The 19,171-nt window shown below is 44.8% G+C and overlaps 1 protein-coding gene across 1 annotated transcript in view; it reads right to left on the reverse strand.

Annotated features, from left to right (window-relative positions):
- The window catches only part of AGPAT4 (1-acylglycerol-3-phosphate O-acyltransferase 4), a 128,573-nt gene that overhangs the window by 46,806 nt on the left and 62,596 nt on the right, over window positions 1-19,171 (reverse strand). Inside the window, exons 3-4 of the mRNA XM_090042562.1 lie at window positions 14,065-14,234; window positions 1,611-1,772 (exon numbers count right to left, since the gene is read on the reverse strand). Of these exons, the coding sequence (XP_089898688.1) occupies window positions 1,611-1,772; window positions 14,065-14,234 (332 nt within the window). The remainder of the gene's footprint in view (window positions 1-1,610; window positions 1,773-14,064; window positions 14,235-19,171) is intronic.

Genomic DNA, 19,171 nt, shown 5'->3' on the forward strand with positions numbered 1-19,171 from the left:
TCTAGAAATGCAACCTCTTAGTGATTACACCTTCTGACAAGTGTAGCTGAAACCAACTCATTTGTTCAATCTAAAGGAAGTCAGGAGAATGGATTTTGCAGCCTTTGACTAAATTTTACCAGTAACCCAAGGCCAGGATTTTAGCCACAAAAATTAGTAATTGAAGAGAACTAGTGGATCATCTCTCATTTAGCCTCTAGCCCCTGCTGGAGTGTTTTCTTCCAAGGTACCCTATAGAACCTTCTTCAAAAGGTGGATCAAGCTTTCAGGAAAAAAAAGTTATAATGAGAAAAGTCTTTTCAGACTCAGACCTGGCCTGCTCTCTTTCTACACATAAGGTAATATTTCCACCTTTGATGCAAGATCACTGCACAGGAGTGCAAAGTAAAATTCCACTTCACACTGAATTAACCTCAGTTGTACAACAACTGTATCGATATTAGGGTTGAGTAAGAGGGATTACTAAGAAGCAGCTATTAGGCGACATACAAAAGAATGTCAGGCGAGTTATGCTCATAAAAAAAAAAATCAGTGCTGAATAGTTCAAGTTTTTTTTTTTATAAAAACAGATTGGGGCACATTTTAAAGGGTCAGAAATTACTGTGGAAAGCAGCATGTAAAGACAGTATCTTGTCCGTCTCAGGCAGCAACCTGGCTAGAGATCATCCAACATACCCCAAAACAAAGGCCTCTGATCTAGGCAGGGACTGCCTTCAGGTCCCACTGAAGGCAATGAGAATGTAAGGGTCCAAATACCTCAGAGGTTCAGGCATGTAATACTTGCCTCTTTGTTAGAAAACTGTCGCTCAATTAAGCAACCAAATATGTTAGCCACTTGTACAATTGCTTAAGGCTCAAAAGGTCTTTCACATGGCTCTCGCCACACCAAATCAGGATTTTTGATTCCCAGGTGTGGTGGAGTCACCTGTTTACTTCTGGTCACAATCTATCATTTTCCAGCCTGACAGATGAGGTGGATATTTTTACCTTTCAGTTCTCATTATGGGGAGGCAAATCCAGTCCTCTTCACTTTAGAAAGCCTGTAGTTCAAACAGCATCCTAGTTTGGGCAAACAACTCTACCAAGTTTGCTTACATCAGGTGCTTTAACGCAAGATTTGCCGCGGATTGTAACAACGGGATTCAAAGGAGGGAAAATGGAGTCGGAGGCATAAGTGCATAAATTACTCCATCTTCTAAAAATGACAAGGAAAAAAGCAGAGTGAGGTGGGGGGGCGGTATTTTGTATATACATCTCACTCACAAACACTCAACCTCTGTCCTCTAAATTTGGGAGTTTGGAAAGCAACAAGGAAAAAAACAGCTCACAAACCAACCAACAAATTGCCACATGTTCAGTTCATAATCTATGACCTTCTCTCTCTACAGCCCTTTATAGAGCAAAAGAAAAATTAAAGCAAAATCATGGGGTGGAAGTTCTGCATTCTCTTCAATGGCTGACACCTGGAAGGCTCACAAAAACAGGGAACCAAATTCTTTGCACTGATCATGGAGGTTTCATACGAAGAATTGTGTTGTGTTGCTTATGTTCTTCGCATCTCACGGAAGGGACAAGAGTGCGGTCAGTGCCACCCCATCCTCACCACTCACCCAAAAGTTTTCTGGGTAATCCCGGAGGTTGAACAAGCCCTGCATGACTGTTTTCCGATCCTCCTCCCATTTACGCTTGCAGAAAACGATCTCTAGGAAATACCACATCCAGCCAATGACAGGCACATACGAGAGTTCCTTCTTCGCAAGTACTTTGGCACTCTGCAACAAAGAGCATAAAAGCAAAGTGTTAAGGAGAGTGTTACACCGAGAGCTTTAATAAAATATTTGTTGAGATTTAGGACAGCCAAGACACAAAAGGGATGGACTTCAATAATCCAATTCATACTGTACAGTCTTTCGCTGGCTGTATAGTTTTGTTTTTTCAGAGTTCTCCTCAGTGTAGGTTGGGTGATCAAATTTGACCCAAAATACTTGCTTGAAGGAAAACTGTTAGAAGAGGCCACCTATGCCAAGTTCATTTGAAAACGGAGGCATTCTTGCCAAGAGGCAGGCTTAATAACCAGAGAAATAAAGTTTTTCATATATCCAGAGACCTGATACAGCATAACCAATACAGAACCGATGCAGCACAGACAACCCAAGTTCCTCTATGAGGTCTTGCCAATACATCTCCACCCAGAGTTCAGAAAAGATCAGCCCTAAAGAGAAAGTCATGCTGTATACCCGACAAGTCTTTTTTTGTTTGTTTTTAAATTTAAACTGCTTACAGGATACTGCTACAAATGACTGCATGGAAAATATCCAGTCAGCAGAGTATATTGTTACAACCTTCAGAGCACTTGCAAGAAAAGATTTTAGTTGTGTCTGTTTTTTGTTTTGGGCCTCATTACTGTAGGTCTTGGCACCACGCCATTACAATAATGCATTTCTGTTCAGAATCTGCCCATAGCGCTGGGAAGTCCCACCTCATAGATGCAATGCAAAGAGATTAAAGTGGCCAACCAAGGTGAGTCAGTTAATACTGTTGCCAGTAATAAGCACCTAGATCTGGACACCAAATCCCCCAAGGAAGCCATCTTTCCAAGATGCCTTTCATTGCTCCCTCCAAACCTGTTCATTTCTAATGCAGCTTTACTTCATTATCGAAATGAAGATTGAAGCAGTAAATAAATGTGCAGATCACTGGTACAGCAGAGACTGAAAAACATAAAATTGCAATTTTCCCACAAAGTAGATGGAGCAATTATGGTCCATCTTGCACGTGCTTTGCACATCTTTGAAGTGCTCCATCCCAATGCCCCTCAGATGAGCTGCTAAGACAAGCAGCAATTGGTGGACTCAACATACAAACAGCTACTATATGCAGTTCTTTCTTCCCTTCTCCTCTCCCCCACAATTGATTATTAGGGCAAGGGAGACTTGACCTACTTTTCTCTCTCGCCTCACCTCTCTGGTCTGCTTTCCCTCTCTTAGAAGAATTCTGTAAATAAAGTAAAGCTACATACAAAACGGTCATGAAACTCGAGGACAACGGCACATCACACAGCATTATTATTGACTGCCACACAAGCAAAGCAGTCAAAGGTGGGGCAAGGCAGCTTCCAAGAGTTAGAGACAAAAATGCATTTGTGTAAATACTGCAGACTACCAGCCACCTTCTGCATCTCTCAAACCTAGTGCTACTGCTGAATGAGCAATGCCCCCCACTCTACCCACAATCAGCATGGGGGGGAAAAAGCCTCATCTTGGATTTGAGTACCAGCCTAGGACAGGTGGCAACTCAGCTCCAGCTTTAGCCCCAGCGATGAAGCCAGAGCTGAGCTGCAACCTGAGCCACTCCAGCATTTGGTAGGGCAAGGGGCAGGAAACCTGCAGCTTTTTCCTCCATGCTTGTGTCTGTCCTCCACACACTGCCCCCTCTCCCCACCTTGCCTTCTGCTCCACTCCAGTCCCTCCAGCCGATATCTCCTGGGAATACAGCTTCTCCCTGGGCAGGCCAGGCTGGGTTGGGCTGAGACTGAGCCGCACTGCTGCTGACTGCTCCAGAGTACCAGAGTTACAGGAGAAGGTAAGGGAAACATGGGTGGAGGCACGCTGACTGCAGGAGAGGCAAAACACAGCCACAGGAACAAGGGACGCCCCCTCCACTGCTGCTTTCCCCACCACAGCAGTAGGGGGATGAATTCAAGAGACAAACCCACCACTAATTAGATTCTGTGCATGAAAATTTAAAAAAAAAATTCATGATTTTCCATGTCCAGAATCTAATTACCGGGGGGAATCTTCTTAAAATCAAAGTCACCTTAGATTCAAGTAAATACGGTAACATAAAAACCCAACACCAAGACAGGCATCTTTACACATATGTTCTCTCAAAAGGGCCCGCCAACAGTAAAAAAGCCCCAGTTACACTCCAGAGCGGTGAGACATGCAGGTGAAAGCCTGCTGCGCCCCCACTCCCCTGAAGCCCCCCCAGCAGCCGCGGAGCCCCCCATCGACCCCCAGCACAGCTGGAGGCAAGCAGGACCTGTAGTGAGAGAGGGTTAACCCCTTAGTGAGTGGGAGGAGGTGGCTGAGTGGAGCCAGGCTGGGTCAAGCCCTGCCCAGACCCCTACTTTGCCCAGCCCCCCAGGGAGCCACGCGACCAGAGCTGCGCAAACAGGCGCGCTCGTCTGATGGTGCGCAAGTTAGCACGGAGTTTGTGCAGGAGGGCCCAAGACCCTGCCTGCAAACTCCCCAAGGTAGGCAGTCCCAGCCGTAGCCAGCCTACCAGAGGCATGACACAGATGGGCACGCGCCGCACCCCTCGGGCTCTGCGGCAACCCCCCCCCCGGGCACCTCAGAGACAACCACCCAGACGGAACCCATGGTTCCGGGTTGCCTGTCCCTTTTTCAGGCTCTGGGGCCCAGGAGCATGGCCACCTCCCCTTGTGGGGTCTGCTCCCTTTTGGGGTCTCTGGCACGCCAGCTGGAGGAGCTCCAGGCCACAGTCCAGAGACTGTGAGCCATCAGGGACTGTGAGCAGGAGATTGACTCCTACTGCCAGGCCCTTCTCCCCCAGGAGCTGGAGGGTAGACCACTGTCTCCCTCTAGGACAAAAGGAGGACTCTGGGACCTCCCACTCTGTCCAGTCAGGGGCATGGACCAAGGTGGTCAAGGGCCTTAAGGCCCACCGCACCCAAGGCCTCTGCCCCACCGGAGCTTAGCAACAGGGAGGCATCTGCTCCAACAGAGCCTGCTCCTGCAGGCAACACAGGCAACTGCAGCTACCACCCCGCTCTCCCCAAGTTAAAACATAAGGTGTTTGTTGTGGGAGACTCCATCCCGAGAGGGACTGAAGGGGCAATCTGGTGCCCCGACCTCTTAGCCTGGGAATCTGCTGCTCCCTGGGGACCTGCATCTGGGACATTGCGGAGAGGATCCCCAAGCTCCTCCAGCCCACAGACCACTATCCTATGCTCCTTATTCATGTGGGCACCAATGACACTGCTTGGAGCGCTCCCAGCCAGGTCATGAGGTGCTACAGGAATTTGGGAGTGGGGCTAAAAGGTCTGGGGGCACAAGTGGTGTTCTCGTCGGTCCTCCCAGTCTCGGGCTATGGACTGAGGAAGGAGAGGAGGATCCACATAGTCAGCCAAAGACTGTGGCGCTGGTGTCATCGGGAAGGCTTTGTCTTCCATGACCACAGCCCGCTCTTTGGCGAGAGAGGCAGCGAGCTGCTGGGAAGAGATGGCCTCCACCTCTCCCCCCTGGGGAGGAGACTCTTCTCAGCCAGACTGGCTGACCTGCTCCACTGAGCTTTGAACTAAGCCCACTGGGGGACGGGGGGAGGGGGGGACCACCGCCACTGCTGGCCCGCTGAGCAACCCTTGCAAAGCCAAAAGGGCCAAGGCACTTAAGGGAGCCCATCCCTGCCCCAGCCCTGGTACAATCTGTGTGCAAGGCAAGAGCCTCCAAGGGGTCACTTGCCTGCCTGTACACAAATGCCAGGAGCTTGGGGAATAAGCAAGAGGAGCTCGTCCTCCTGCTCAATGCAAATAATTATGATGTCATAGGGATAACAGAGACCTGGTGGAACTCCACCCATAACTGGACCACAGGTATAGATGGTTATACCCTGTACAGAAGGGATTGTGTAGACAAGAGGGGCGGGGGTGTAGCTCTCCATGTTAAGGAAAGCTATGCGTCCCTGCAAGCTGATGTTGGCAACCAGGGTGGATGACTGGAGACCCTCCAAGTTAAAATCTGTGATGGCACAAGGGACACAATGGTGGGAGTCTACTACAGACCTCCCACTCAAAGTCCTGAGCTTGACCAGGAGTTTGCCCGGGAACTGGCTGAGGCCGCACGCTCCAGGACCATGGTTGTCATGGGTGACTTCAAATTACCCGGACATCTTGTGGGAGGATCACTCAGCAAAATCTGAGTGGTCAAAAAGCTTCCTCTCATGCGTGGATGACCTCTACCTGACCCAAGAAGTCTATGGGCCAATGAGAGGCAAAGCACCGCTCGACCTGCTACTGGCTACAGGGGATGACCTAACTGGCGACCTAGTGATCGATGGGAAGCTGGGTGACAGCGATCACGAGCTGATCACCTTCACCATCCACCGTAAAGCCGGCAAGTCAGGCAGCAACACAGAAGTCCTTGAATTCAGGAAAGCTGACTTTGACAAGCTCAGGAGGCTTGTCAGTGAGGCCCTAAGGGACCATGACCCCAGGGAGAGGGGAGTTCAAGAAGAGTGGTTGCTCCTCAAGGGAGTGATCATCAAATGCACAAGCTAAGTCTATTCCATCTCAGAGGAAAGGCAGCAAGAGGGCACAGCAGCCCCCCTGGCTCTCCTGAGGCTAAAAAGAAAAGCCTACAAAGGATGGAAGACAGGATTCACCTCCAAGGAGGATGATTCTGCACTGGTCCAGTCCTGCAGGGAGCAAACCAGGAAAGCCAAGGCTGTAACTGAACTCCAACTAGCTTCGAGCATCAAGGACAACAAAAAGTCCTCTTTCAGATATGTGGGGACCTGGAGGAAAAGCAAGGGCAATGTTGGACCCCTGCTGAATCAGATGGGGCAACTGGCAACTGACGCCCAGGGAAAAGCCAACCTATTAAATGGGTACTTTGCATCGGTCTTTCATCAGTCCCATGGGACGCTCGTGCCCGCTATGGGACAGGGAGGTCTGGGTGATGGAGATCCCCTGCCCTCCATCAATGCTGACCTTGTAAAAAGGAACACCTTGAGAGGTTGTATACCTTCAAGTCAGCCGGCCCTGACAATCTACACCCCAGGGTACTCAAGGAGCTGGCAAGCATCATAGCCCAGCCTCTGGCATGGATCTTTGAAAACTCCTGGTGCTCTGGTGTAGTGCTCAAAAACTGGAAGAAGGCCAATGTGGTGCCTATCTTCAAGAAAGGGAGGAAAGTGGATCCGGTTAACTATAGGCCCATCAGCCTGACTTCTATCCCAGGGAAGATCTTAGAAAAGTTTATTAAAAAGAGGCCATCCTTAAAAGGGACTAGACAATGCCGACATCCTAAGGGATAGCCAGCACGGGTTTGTTGCAGGTAGGCCTTGCTTGACCAAATCTCTTTTTCTTCTATGACCGGGTGACCTATCACCTGGATAAGGGAGAAGAGATTGATGTCATATCTTGATTTCAAAAAAGCCTTCGATCTGGCATCCCATGATCACCTCTTGGCAAAACTGGCCAATGGTGGCCTTGGGTCCACCATGATCTGCAGGCTGGAAAATTGGCTCCGTGGTCGGACCCAGAGGGTCGTAATTCATGGCAGTCACTCATCATGGTGTCCTGTGACCAGTGGGGTCAGCCAAGGCTGTCCTTGGATCCATATTGTTCAACATCTTCATTAATGATGTGGACATTGGAGTCAGAAGCAGACTGGCCAAGCTCGCTGATGACACCAAACTTTGGGGCAAAGCATCCACTCCAGAAGACAGGCGGGTGATCCAGGCTGACCTGGACAGGCTCAGCAAATGGGGGGATGACAATCTGATGGTGTTTAACACTGAAAAATGCAAGGTTCTCCACCTTGGCGAGAAAAATCTGCAGCATCCTTATAGGCTCAGCAGCATTATGCTGGCCAGCACTACAAAAGAAAGAAAGGAAGGAAGGAAGGAGACTTGGGGGTCATCATTTACCACAAGATGAACATGAGCCCGCAATGCGATGCTGTGGCTAGTAAAGCAACCAAAACACTGGCTTGCATCCATAGATGCTCCACAAGCAAATCCCAGGACATCATTCTCCCCTTGTATTCGGCCTTGGTGAGACTGCAGCTGAAGTACTGCTTCCAGTTTTGGGCTCCACAATTCAAAAAGGATGTGGAGAAGCTTGAGAGAGCCCAGAGAAGAGCCACATGCATGAGCAGAGGTCAGGAAAACAGACCTTACAATGACAGGCTGAGAACCATAGGGCTCTTAAGCCTGGAAAAGCACAGGCTCAGGGGTGACCTGATGGCCACCTATAAGTTTATCAGGGGTGACCACCAGGATCTGGGGGAATGTTTGTTCACCAGAGCGCCCCAAAGGATGACGAGGTCGAACAGTCATAAACTACTACAAGAGTGTTTCAGGCTGGACATAAGGAAGAATTTCTTTACTGTCCGAGCCCCCAAGGTCTGAAACAGCCTGCCATTGGAAGTGCTTCAAGCACCTACAGTGAACACCTTCAAGAGCAAGTTGGATGCTTATCTTGCTGGGATCCTATGACCCCAGCTGACTTCCTGCCCTTCGGGCGGGGGGCTGGACTCAATGATCTTCCAAGGTCCCTTCCAGCTGTAATGTCTATGAAATCTCCCTCACTCCACACAAACAAAGAATTACAAGTTCATTTATGAATCAACACCCATGATGTGTTGTCGAAGTGTCATTAGAAGGTACCAACTTTGAGGGAGAGAACAGAAGAGACACTACACTCTCTGGCTTTTCCTCTCTTCCTTGTCCCTCAGTGCAGCTGTACATTTGTAGGTACTCATTTCCAAAAATGTATCTGATCTCTGACCTCCTGATGCACATGTATTAACAACGACTTGTTTAATTTTGAATGGTTTCCTGTTGTCTTAAAGAAAGAGAAGAGAAGAGCCTCCTAAAACATACAAACCAACTCACCTGGTTTTTCCAACCCCCCCATAAAAGTCAAAATAAACATAGGTGAGGTTTGGACTGTGCTAATAGGTCATTAAAAACCAGACTTGTCACTACCATCACTTAGCTTCTGACAAGCATATACCTACCTAGGCAATCCCATTCAATCACAAATGGAAACAGAATCTGAACTATATGGAAGCGTGAAAATTTGCAGTCGTAAAGCTTTGCAAGTGCCACTTCAGGCACATACAGGTGAAACAAGACTTAGCCCTTGAAATTCCCAATAATCCTGAAGAGCATCATAAAAAACAAACAAACAAAAAACCTAAACGCCTTGAATTGCTGCTGGAATTTAAAAGAAAGCCAACAAAAGGTAGATGATCAAAATGTGTTTCCCCAATTAGAAACGACCAATTGTTACCTCCACGTTCGGCAGCAAACCCAGAATTGGATCAAAATTACTTCTGGTTCACTTTCAGGTCTGCCAGGGAGCATGCTGGGGGGCCCCTGTGCCCCCCTGGCTCAGCAATAGACTACCGGGGGGACCCAGGGTGCCCCCCCAGACCTAAGAGGCACTAGTCACCAAGCTGGGGGCGGGGGGGGTGGACCCTGCACGCTCCCCAGCAGAGACTCAGAAGCAGAGCAGAAGTGCTCTGTTCCACTTCCCAGTGTGCTTGGCAGCAGACCCAGGACCGCCGCTGTGCTCCTGCGGGGCTCAACGTGTCCCCACATTGCAGCATTCACGAGTCACCTGCTACCTAGAGGTGCGTAAAAAAAACATTTAAAGCTGTGTCTATGTCCAAATCGCTGAATCAATTCAGAGGGTTCCAATTTGATTTCAGAGAGATTAAAGGGTCCTCCAATTCAATTCAGCCACCAAATCAGGCCATCCTGAAGCTCACGTACCTAGGTTAAGGGACTATAGATGCTTGAACGTCTTCCAGAAGATCTAAGGCTACACAATTTATTTCTTGTTCACTTTCTATAGGCAGATGCAAAGGAATATTAAGACTGCAGTACTATGTCAGATACAATTGTAAGGATGTCTGCTGTGAATAGTGCCGAGTGATTCCTGAAAGGATTTCTCTTTGTACACTCAATCTAGCTCCAAAATTAAATTCACTGTGGCCACACATGCACGTGTTCAGTTGCAAAACATCTGCGTGATCAAGTTCCACCCAAAACAGATGGTGGAAGAACACTGGATTTCAATACTGCTTAAATGAGTAATCAAAAAAAATGAAAATGTAAGTACTTGCACCAAGGATGCCTGCATACCCATCCAACCAGATGATATAAATGATGTATAAATTTCAAATAATAAAACTTCAAATGGTAGCTAAACAGGCTTAGTTATTTATTTATATAATTATCTCGACTTTTCTTTTATACATTTTGTTCACTTAGGGCACCTATACATGTGCTGGACCTCTGCTCCAATACAAGCTAACTAGTATGCTTCAGCAGCCTCTGCGTCATGTATATTCAGTGTTCCCATGCTTCAAAATAGCGGCAGGGGTGCTTTAACTAAAGCTTGAATGAGCATCCAAATCCACTCCCTCAAATGAAATGCAGTCAGAATATCATGATATGGGGTAAGGAGAAGAATTCTTTAGGTTTGCTAATTCCCTACACTTCTGTTTCTTAAAAGCTTCATCTACCTGAATTTAACAAACATATTCCCACAATATTAAATGCTGCAATAACACTTGCAAAGGGTTTTTTTGTATAAATATATACCAAGATGCTCAGCTAGAGCCAACTGCTCAAACTTGTGCAAGCCTCCTTGCCCGAACACTATGGTATTGTTTTTCTTAAAAACGCATACAGGAAGAAATGTCAGCACATAAGAGTGGACCATGAACATTCCCCCAGGCCACTGGACCACACTTTACACTTACCTGGTAATACCACAGCAAAGCATCTAACCTAATATCAATGGACCTACCAAAAAAATCAAAAGAAATAAGCAGCCGATTCCATGGACAAGTTGTGGGGCCAGCCATCATTTTCACAGGCTTATCACGGCAATCCCCCTGCCCATGCCTCTGATTGGCCAAGAGGGCTGCCCATCATGTCACCCTGTCCCTCACTGCTGATTGACCAAGAGGGCTGTCCACTATCTCAGCTGCTCCCCTTTGCCCCAGCGGTCTCTTCTTGCCGCCCACCGCAAAGTCAGACCATAGCAGTCATGATAACCACTAGTCCTACTCGGGAGCCAGCACCCTGTGTTTAGTAAGGGTTGGGTTTTTTTGTGGATTTCAGGGGCAATGCCTTATTTTGTGGCTTCTATAAAAATACATAAAAAGTGATGAATTGAGTAGGTCCCTACTCATATCCACATAAGGTATAATGCTCAGATCCTTCTCAAGTCAAGTCACTATGTTTTCAAAAAATTAGTTTCCATATATAATCATTTTTATTGGCATGGGGGGGGGGAGGGCAGGGGGAGACCTGGAACAATTGATAGCAGCACTAAAAAACAAACAAACAAACAAACAAACAAACAAACAAACAAACAAACAAACAAACAAACAAACAAACAAACAAACAAACAAACAAACCCCACAAGATTTGGAGTCTATACTCTGGATTTTTAAATAGGAAAAAGCTACTATTAGTTTGAAATTATGATTCTATGAGGTCAAGAATTTTCTCCTACTCCCTTTTCACCAAAAACAAAAACAACAAACAAAAAAAACCCCACTGTCAGTAAAATCATGATCGCCGTCCCTTTGGAAAACCATATATTCTGCAGCCAATATTAAAACCACACAATGGAGTGATGTTTACAGAAACTGGCACTGTGCTGAGGCAGGCAAGTCCACTATTAAGATCACGGCTCTGCAATAAATCTGGAAGGCCACTACAGTCTGCCAGATTAGGAATCACTCTGTAACCAAAGTTACAAGAACATCACTGTATTTTGTGGATATGAAGCTATTCTTTAAATCAGAGGGGGGGGGAGTGGGAGGAAGAAGGGAAAGAGAATTGTTGTTTTACAGCTCAAATATCATAACTGTATATTGAACACTGAAACTAGAAGGCCAGCAATACAGCAAGCCATGGTGGGTGCCCCTTACTTTGCTATTGCTGCACACCCTGGATTTATCTTCAACAAGGCCACCTGAAATGTATACAATAAAAGCCCTGTTATCTGGCAAGAGTGGAGGATAGGGGGTGCTGGGTATCTAAAAATACCAGTTACCTGAGGCTGGCTGAGTTCTGGTTAAAAGAGTATTCCGGTTAGTAAAATGCCAGTTAACAGGGCTTTTACTGTACATAGGATTTGATTTAAAGTCTAAAGGAATGTTTCCTTTGCAGAAAGAGGGCTTTGGAACAGGACTGCCCCGTCCACTAATACACAGCCTGAGGAAGCTAAATGGTTCCTAATGTATTCTATTAAGCAGCAACAATGGTACTACATTAATAAAACATTAATTTAGCACTTTTCATTAGTAGATCTCAAAGCATTTCATACAGAAAGCCAGTATCACCATCCCCATCTCACATGAGGAAAACGAAGGCTAGAAACATATTATTATATTGGAAAAGAAAAACCAAACTTTTCATATCCTTAACTACAGAAATGAGATTTTAAATGAAAAAAGGTAAGGAGACATGATAGTGATGTAAGAGATGGCCGTACTGTCTTTACTGCCCCTCATGCCGCACCAAGAAAGAAAAATCCATGCTACCAGAATTGGAAACCCTTCTGTGACACTTCAGTCCCTGCAGCAGTTGGACAGCAGGTGAGAAGAGAGGAAAGCAGCTGTTGTGGGTTATGAGAGAGGAATAAGGATGCAAGAGGAGAAGCAACTTTATATATAGGCTTAGCTCATTCTGCAACTAAAGTTCTTGCCTAGAAATCTGTGGAGATGCTTTCAAGGCACTTAATGAGCACATGAGAGGGCCCCCCCACCCCAAGCATTCAACTACTTGATCATCAGGTTAATCACTTATGCTGAAAATGCTTATATTCAAACTGTACAGCACAGAGAGTCTGTGCACAACTTGTGTCATTTTTTTTTCCTCTACAACTTTGAGGTTCAGAGTTCTCTTTGCTCCCAGCAAAATAAAAGAGGGACTAAAAGTTTTCAGCACCTTAAAATTTGGGCCCTATAAAGTTTATAAGCAGCAAAATTAGAGCAGACATTTTGTGCACTGGAGCCCCCTAAAGCACTCTAAATGCATTCCTGAAAATGGCAAGAGATACACACATTCAGTTATAACATGTAAAATGCCAAACATAAGAGAATCAAGGTCATTTAGTGCATCATAAAATGACTGTTGAACACTTGGGTTTAAAAAAGATGCCTGCAGCAAAGAGCAGGACTGCATAGCAAAGCTAGGTGACCTCAGGAAGCTGTGGAATACACTAAATCTGGGACAAATTCTCCAAATAAGATTAGTGCAACTGCATTCCACAGGACAGCACTGATGAAACAGGGTACAGGCACTGACCTACTGGGGCTTTAAGCAATCCTTTATAGAAAAAGCACTCTGTCCCACATTTGTTTAAGACGCAGATTTTGTGAGACATCTATAGGTACAAGTACTGCTTGCAATTGTACAGTATAAAGCACAGTGATGCAACAAGAGTACAGAAGTAGCATCTTAGCATGTAGTAGCTGGTATATTTTGGATAGCAACATTTCAATTCCACAATAACTGCCTTCCTTGGACACATCCTGTTTGGAGGATAGGTACCGTGGGAAAGTTTAAAAAAAAAAAAAAAAGTAAGTTCTCCTCCAGAGCACTCGGGAACTAAAACTATAGATCAGTAAGATATGACTCAGTGTTTAGGAATTAAATTTCCCCTTGGTAAAGCTTTGGACTTAGGTTAGCTGAACCATCCTAGGCCATGAGCTAAAACCCTAGGTGTCATTTTCACTTGAGCTGTTAACTTATCCTCTGTAAAATAAGGGACACGGTATGCAACTCAAACACCGACAGTTCTCCAATGCTTTTCCACCATTCTACCTGTTCTTCTAGGACAAAAGGTTTTTTTCCCAGTAAATTGTGAGAGAAGGCTCCCAACCATAGACCTGCCCCCACAAGCAAATAATACACGGTAAGTTACAGTAGGAAAACACAAAGTACATTAAAAAAAATCTTTTTCTTTGTTTACAATTTTCAACATGCTACTTTGAGTATTCTAGGAAATTTAAAAAGTGGCCTAGTCTGCACCATTTATTATCCTTGTATTTTGCTACCACCACACCATCATTCAACTCATTTTTCCTGTGATGAGTAGTTGAAAGGGTTAAGACTACTCAAAGAGAGTAATTATCATGCGGGGGGGGGGGGGGGGGGCCAGAAATCAAAAAGTGCCCAGACTTAGTAAAATATGAAATGCTTAATTATGCAAGACAGTCAAGGCAACATTTCTTTTAAATGCAGATACAAAAGACCCCCAGAAACCAACAAAAAAAAAAACTCACCCCCCAAAACCCCAAATCTCTCACAAAAGTTCCAACCACAGAGAAAGTCGATTTCAAAGTTGTGATTAAGGATGACGATGGCATTCTCTTTCCCGTACTTGTGGTAACTTTCTGGGTCGGTGTAGAGGGTGCAGTCAGTGCCTGACCACCATTCCAGCAACATCACCATCTCTGGAACAAAAAACAAAAGAAGTGAATTAATATACAAGATACACAAGTGCCCACCAGTCAGTCAGTTGCATGCTGAAAAAAACAGCTCTTTGCCTCTTAGCGAGCACAGTAAAAAAGAAAAAAAAAAAAAAAAGTGACCGCAGCTCATCATCTACATCATCTAGCCAGAACCTAAGCATTGGCTGCACGTGTTTTTTAGTACATCACTGGGGCGGGGTATACAAGGACAAAGAAGTTGAAGGCTTTTTGAAGGAGAGTCATTGCATGTGGATTTTAAATGCAGCAGTCAAGAAAAGTACCAATTACACCACATGGGCCTAATATAAAAAAAGTCACCCTTCCAGGAATGTTCAGCAACTCACTGGATTGCACTCAGACTCTAGGGCTCTTCATAATCCTGAACACTGGCAAAGGAAAAAAGGAATTGCACAGTTACTTTGTGCTGCTATACTAAAGTTACTGTCTATTGTTACCACTGTTGGCAGTCACTTCCCCACTCTTTCCCCATACCATCCCCCTCAGAAAGAAGCCTTGCAAAGGCAGGCTATTCTATTCTTACTCATCAAAATCACACCCAGTTACACAGCAATCTCCCATTCGATGCAATAGGTATGCCCAGACACTTCCGGGCACATACTAAGTGGCTGCAGGCTGCTAAGTTAGATTCCTGAGCAAAGGTGGATGGGAAGATTCAAAGCCCTCGCTGGCTCCTCCCCCCCCCCCTCCGAAGTGAGAGAGGAGGTAATGATTTTCAAGGGCATGAAGATGAAGTCTGATCATTTCACTCTTGTCAGTAAGTTCTGGAGGACACCCCTGAGCTTGGCTGCAGTGGCTCCAAACAGTCAGTGCAGTGGTGCAGCACCCTCCCTGGAAGCAGCCTTTCCTGCTGTGGCTGATAGCCAGGAGGTACTCCTTCCAACAATGCCAATTCAAAGCAAAGGGCCAGCCAATTCCCATGGCAGAAGCTAAGCACCCAAGTATTTTGCACAGGAGAACAGCTGTTAGTTGGGGAGGCTCATTCTATGGCAGGGTGCCATGTCATCAAAAACTGGTGAAAAAATGTGTTGCTGCCAGCCTTGGCAGAGGCTGCAGTCCTCGCCACTCAAACAGCAGTGCTCTCTGATGCCCCTATTTCATGTAATAGGATCAGCATTAAGGGCCTGATCTTGCTGTAAGAAATGTGAAGGCTTTTTTTTATTTGATGGGAACTGGTCCCTAGATAGGGAAGTAAATAGCTGGGGATGAAGAGGGTGGGGAAGGTAGGCTGAAACAAAAGAGATACTACAAAAAAGGGAAAAAATATCATCACTTATTTTCCTACCACAACTGGGATTCTGTTTACTTTTTGAACTGTTCCCAACTTGGAGAAAGAAAAAGAAAAATTACTCAGTTACCCTGTCATTTACAATTAGTTTTACATTCCTGGTTCCTATCCAAACGTAGTGTTTGGGTTTCTAATGTATTCTGAAAACATTTAAGTACAGGCAAAAACCAAAACCCTGGTTTTCATGTTCAGAAACGTTATTGCTATAAGCTGCAGTCCTCAAATCTTAAAACACATTATGATAAACCAATTTAAAATGAGTTAAACCAATTAAAGTGCATGTATATTACAATTTTATATTGCTTTAGTGATGCTAGTTGTCTTCTACAGATTGGATTTTCAATTTTCTGAAGTCCCATTTCCATAAGTCACTTAAGTGCTTATCATCCTTTTAGAATAGGGCTTTGAAAAAATTTTGAAAGGCTTCAGCATGCCTAGATGAAGATGCAGTTAGAATAGTGGTTCTCAACCTTAGACACAAAGCATCTCTCAGATATGCCAGCTCTTAGCCTTCACTTGTGGGGTTTTTGGGTTTGGGTTTTTTTGCTCGTTTGTTTGGTTGGTTTTTTAAACTTCAGAATAGAGTAATTCTGTTGCAAACTTCAAGTCCATAACAGGTCAGAATTTTTTTTGACATGATGGGTTCCTGTTGGAAAATCTCAGGGATTTACCTGTGAATCACTGTGTAGACATTTGCATACCAATCAGTAATATATTGTGCACATCTCACAGCATCCTAATCAAGAATCGCTGGGTTAAAGGAACACAGTCACATTCAAAGGCAATGGAGAAAGTGGTGAAAGTTCAGCTCTTTTACATTAAACTCCAAAGCCATGTTGTTAAAGCAGTGATTCAACCGGGATGCTGCAGCACCTGGGGGTCACCTTAATACACTTTCAGGGTGCAGAAGCATACCATTCAACACTAGCACTATTAGGTATGGAAACATGATTCACAAAATAAACCCAGAGATTTCAAATAGGAATCCACAGTGGTAAAAGCACTCTTGATGTGTTGTGGTCTCTTCTGAATTCTTTGCAAAAGGATTGCTCTATTATATGCCTGCAGTCAATACATGAGCAAAAATAAAGAGCTGACATTTTTAAGGGATTCCTTGCATCTAAAAAAGTTTGAGGACAACAACTTCCTTAAAGCTACTTACATCCACTGATGTATATGGAAGTCACAAATGATGCAACAGAGCTGAAAGGTAAAAAACCAAAAGGGAGATGCCACAGCTTAGGCCATCTTCCTTGTTAGGAAGGAAATTAGCTTATTTACCCAAATTTAAGATGAACCTCCCAATAATTAGATTTCATATGTAGAAAATTTAACATTTATTATAATTTTCTATTAAATTATTGGGCAGTCATCTCGAATTCATTCCCTCAATGCCATAGGGGAAGGCAGCTTGCTGCCTGCTTGTGCCTGGCTCCTGCCACCTCTGGCCCCTGGCAGCCCCTCTTCCATGTAGCCACAGGCCCCTGCTCCCCCCAGCCTCTGCTTTCCCATGCCTCTACTCGTGCTCTTCCTCGCCTCCTAGACTCTGCTTCTTCTTCTCTCCCTTACTTTGCTCAGTGCTAGCAAGCTCAGTCCCTGATCTAGCTAAAGGCACACAGACAGCCCCCAGCACAACCCCCAGAGCAACTGTGTGGGATAGATACATGCTGCTGCTACAGGTGCCAGCCTGCTGGCACAAAGCAAAAAGGTAAAAGGGGGAAGGGAGGAAGAAAAAAAAAAAGAGAGAGAGGGAGGGGGCAGGTAGAGGAGCAGAAACTATGGGGGGAGAAGGGGCACACTGCAGCTGCAGCCCCAAACCTGGGTAGGGGCTAAACCCAGAGCTGCAGTCACTTGTGCCCACCCCCTAGCCACCACTCTTGTACACAATTTTAAGATGAGGTGCTCCCCCCCATTAAGTGGAGGGAAAAACACCTCATCTTAGAATTGAGTAAATAGAGTAATGTACACCAACACACACTGCACCAACTATCTGTGCAGGGGTATAAACAGATTGAAGTCATCATAATTTGGTATCTCTTCCAACTTTGCCCCGTTTTCAGATGCAGTAAAAAAAAACCGGTAAGGTTCCAGAGAACAGAGTGACTATATAATAAAGCCATTCATTTCTTCATCTCTGTATGGCTATCATATATTGGGGTTTGATGATGCACCACTGATGTCACCACCATGCTGCCAATTCTCATAAAATTCAGTTGCAAGGCTTTGAAAATTTCCTTTCAACCCCAGCTGGAATTGCAAGCCTGCATGAAGAGCTCAGCTCTTAATAAGCTCTAAAAGTCTCCTAGTACTTACCATGGAGAAAAGCTTGGGGAAAAAAAAAAAAAAAAAAAAAAATCTTTGCATTCTCCAATGCCTGAGGAAGGGCGTGTGTGCCTGAAAGCTTGCAAATAAAGAAAAGGGTTTTTTGCAACTATCTAGTTGATCTAAATAAAAGATATTGCCTGTAGCACACTGACTGCTTGTATTTCTTTGACCAACACAGCTACAACCCTTATCCCGGAAAAACATTCTTGCTCAGTTTAGATTAGGTTCCTATATGTTGGTGTTTTCTTCCAGGAAAAACACTGTTTAGGAAAAAGGCTAGAACAGCATTAGCTAAGCAGGTAGACAGGCAAACAAGGTAAAAGCATGGATCAATTTCAACAAGGGAAAAACAAAACAAAACAAAACACCAAAGCCCTTCCCATTCAATTTAGCAAAGATCAGAACCAGAGAAGCCTCTGAAATCATTTATTTTCTAAAAAGGTGAAACCTGCACTGGCCAAGAACAAAACTATGTTTTTCAATATTCATTAGCTAATGATTGCTTGAGGCTTTGAGATGATATTGCACCACACGTAACAGAGTAGTTGGGAATGATGGTGAGAGAAGAAAAAAGAGTTTGTCTGCTAAAATTAAAAATTCAGACTAAGGATCAGCCTTCATTCAGAGAGCAAATACTTCAACCTAAGTTAGCATGCGTAAGGTACAATGACTATCTATATCAATGACTTCACTATGCCCTGCTTATTCCTAACCACAGCAAGTAACGATTTCTATTTTAATTGCTTTATCAGTGGGTCAAGGGGAAGACTATCAATGCAGACTTGGTTGGAGTCAGTATAATATGGTAATAAAATAACGCTTGTGAATGCCATTATTCAGCAAAGCATCAATTTCCAGCATAGACCAAAGTGTTCCATTTTACAGAGAACCCGTGAGGATTCACAAATGGAGACCAAAATGCAGTTCAACTTCCAGAAGCAATCTATTAAATTCCTTGCAAGAATAAATGAAATTTAAAATCAGAATTCCACATTCCCAAACTTTACGTTTTTTGTTTTTTTAAATTCAAGCCAGGAGAGCAGCACTACTGTGGCTGAATAATTTGACATTGTTTAAAGATTGCATATTGAGAACGCAGTAAAACCACACAAAAAGAAAAAAATGTCTCTCTCCCCTCAGCATTGTACCCAAATGAGTCAGGCTGTCTTTTATCCTCTCTTGCTATCAAATCAATCACTTAAAAGGTTAAAAAGCAAACAGATAATAATTGCATACAAGGCCCTCTAATCAAACCAGCTTCATCTAGATAAGTACCATTTCATCACAG

Source organism: Crocodylus siamensis, chromosome 1 (assembly GCF_052110815.1).
Source record: "Crocodylus siamensis isolate JL-2025a chromosome 1, ASM5211081v1, whole genome shotgun sequence".
Classification (NCBI taxonomy): domain Eukaryota; kingdom Metazoa; phylum Chordata; order Crocodylia; family Crocodylidae; genus Crocodylus; species Crocodylus siamensis.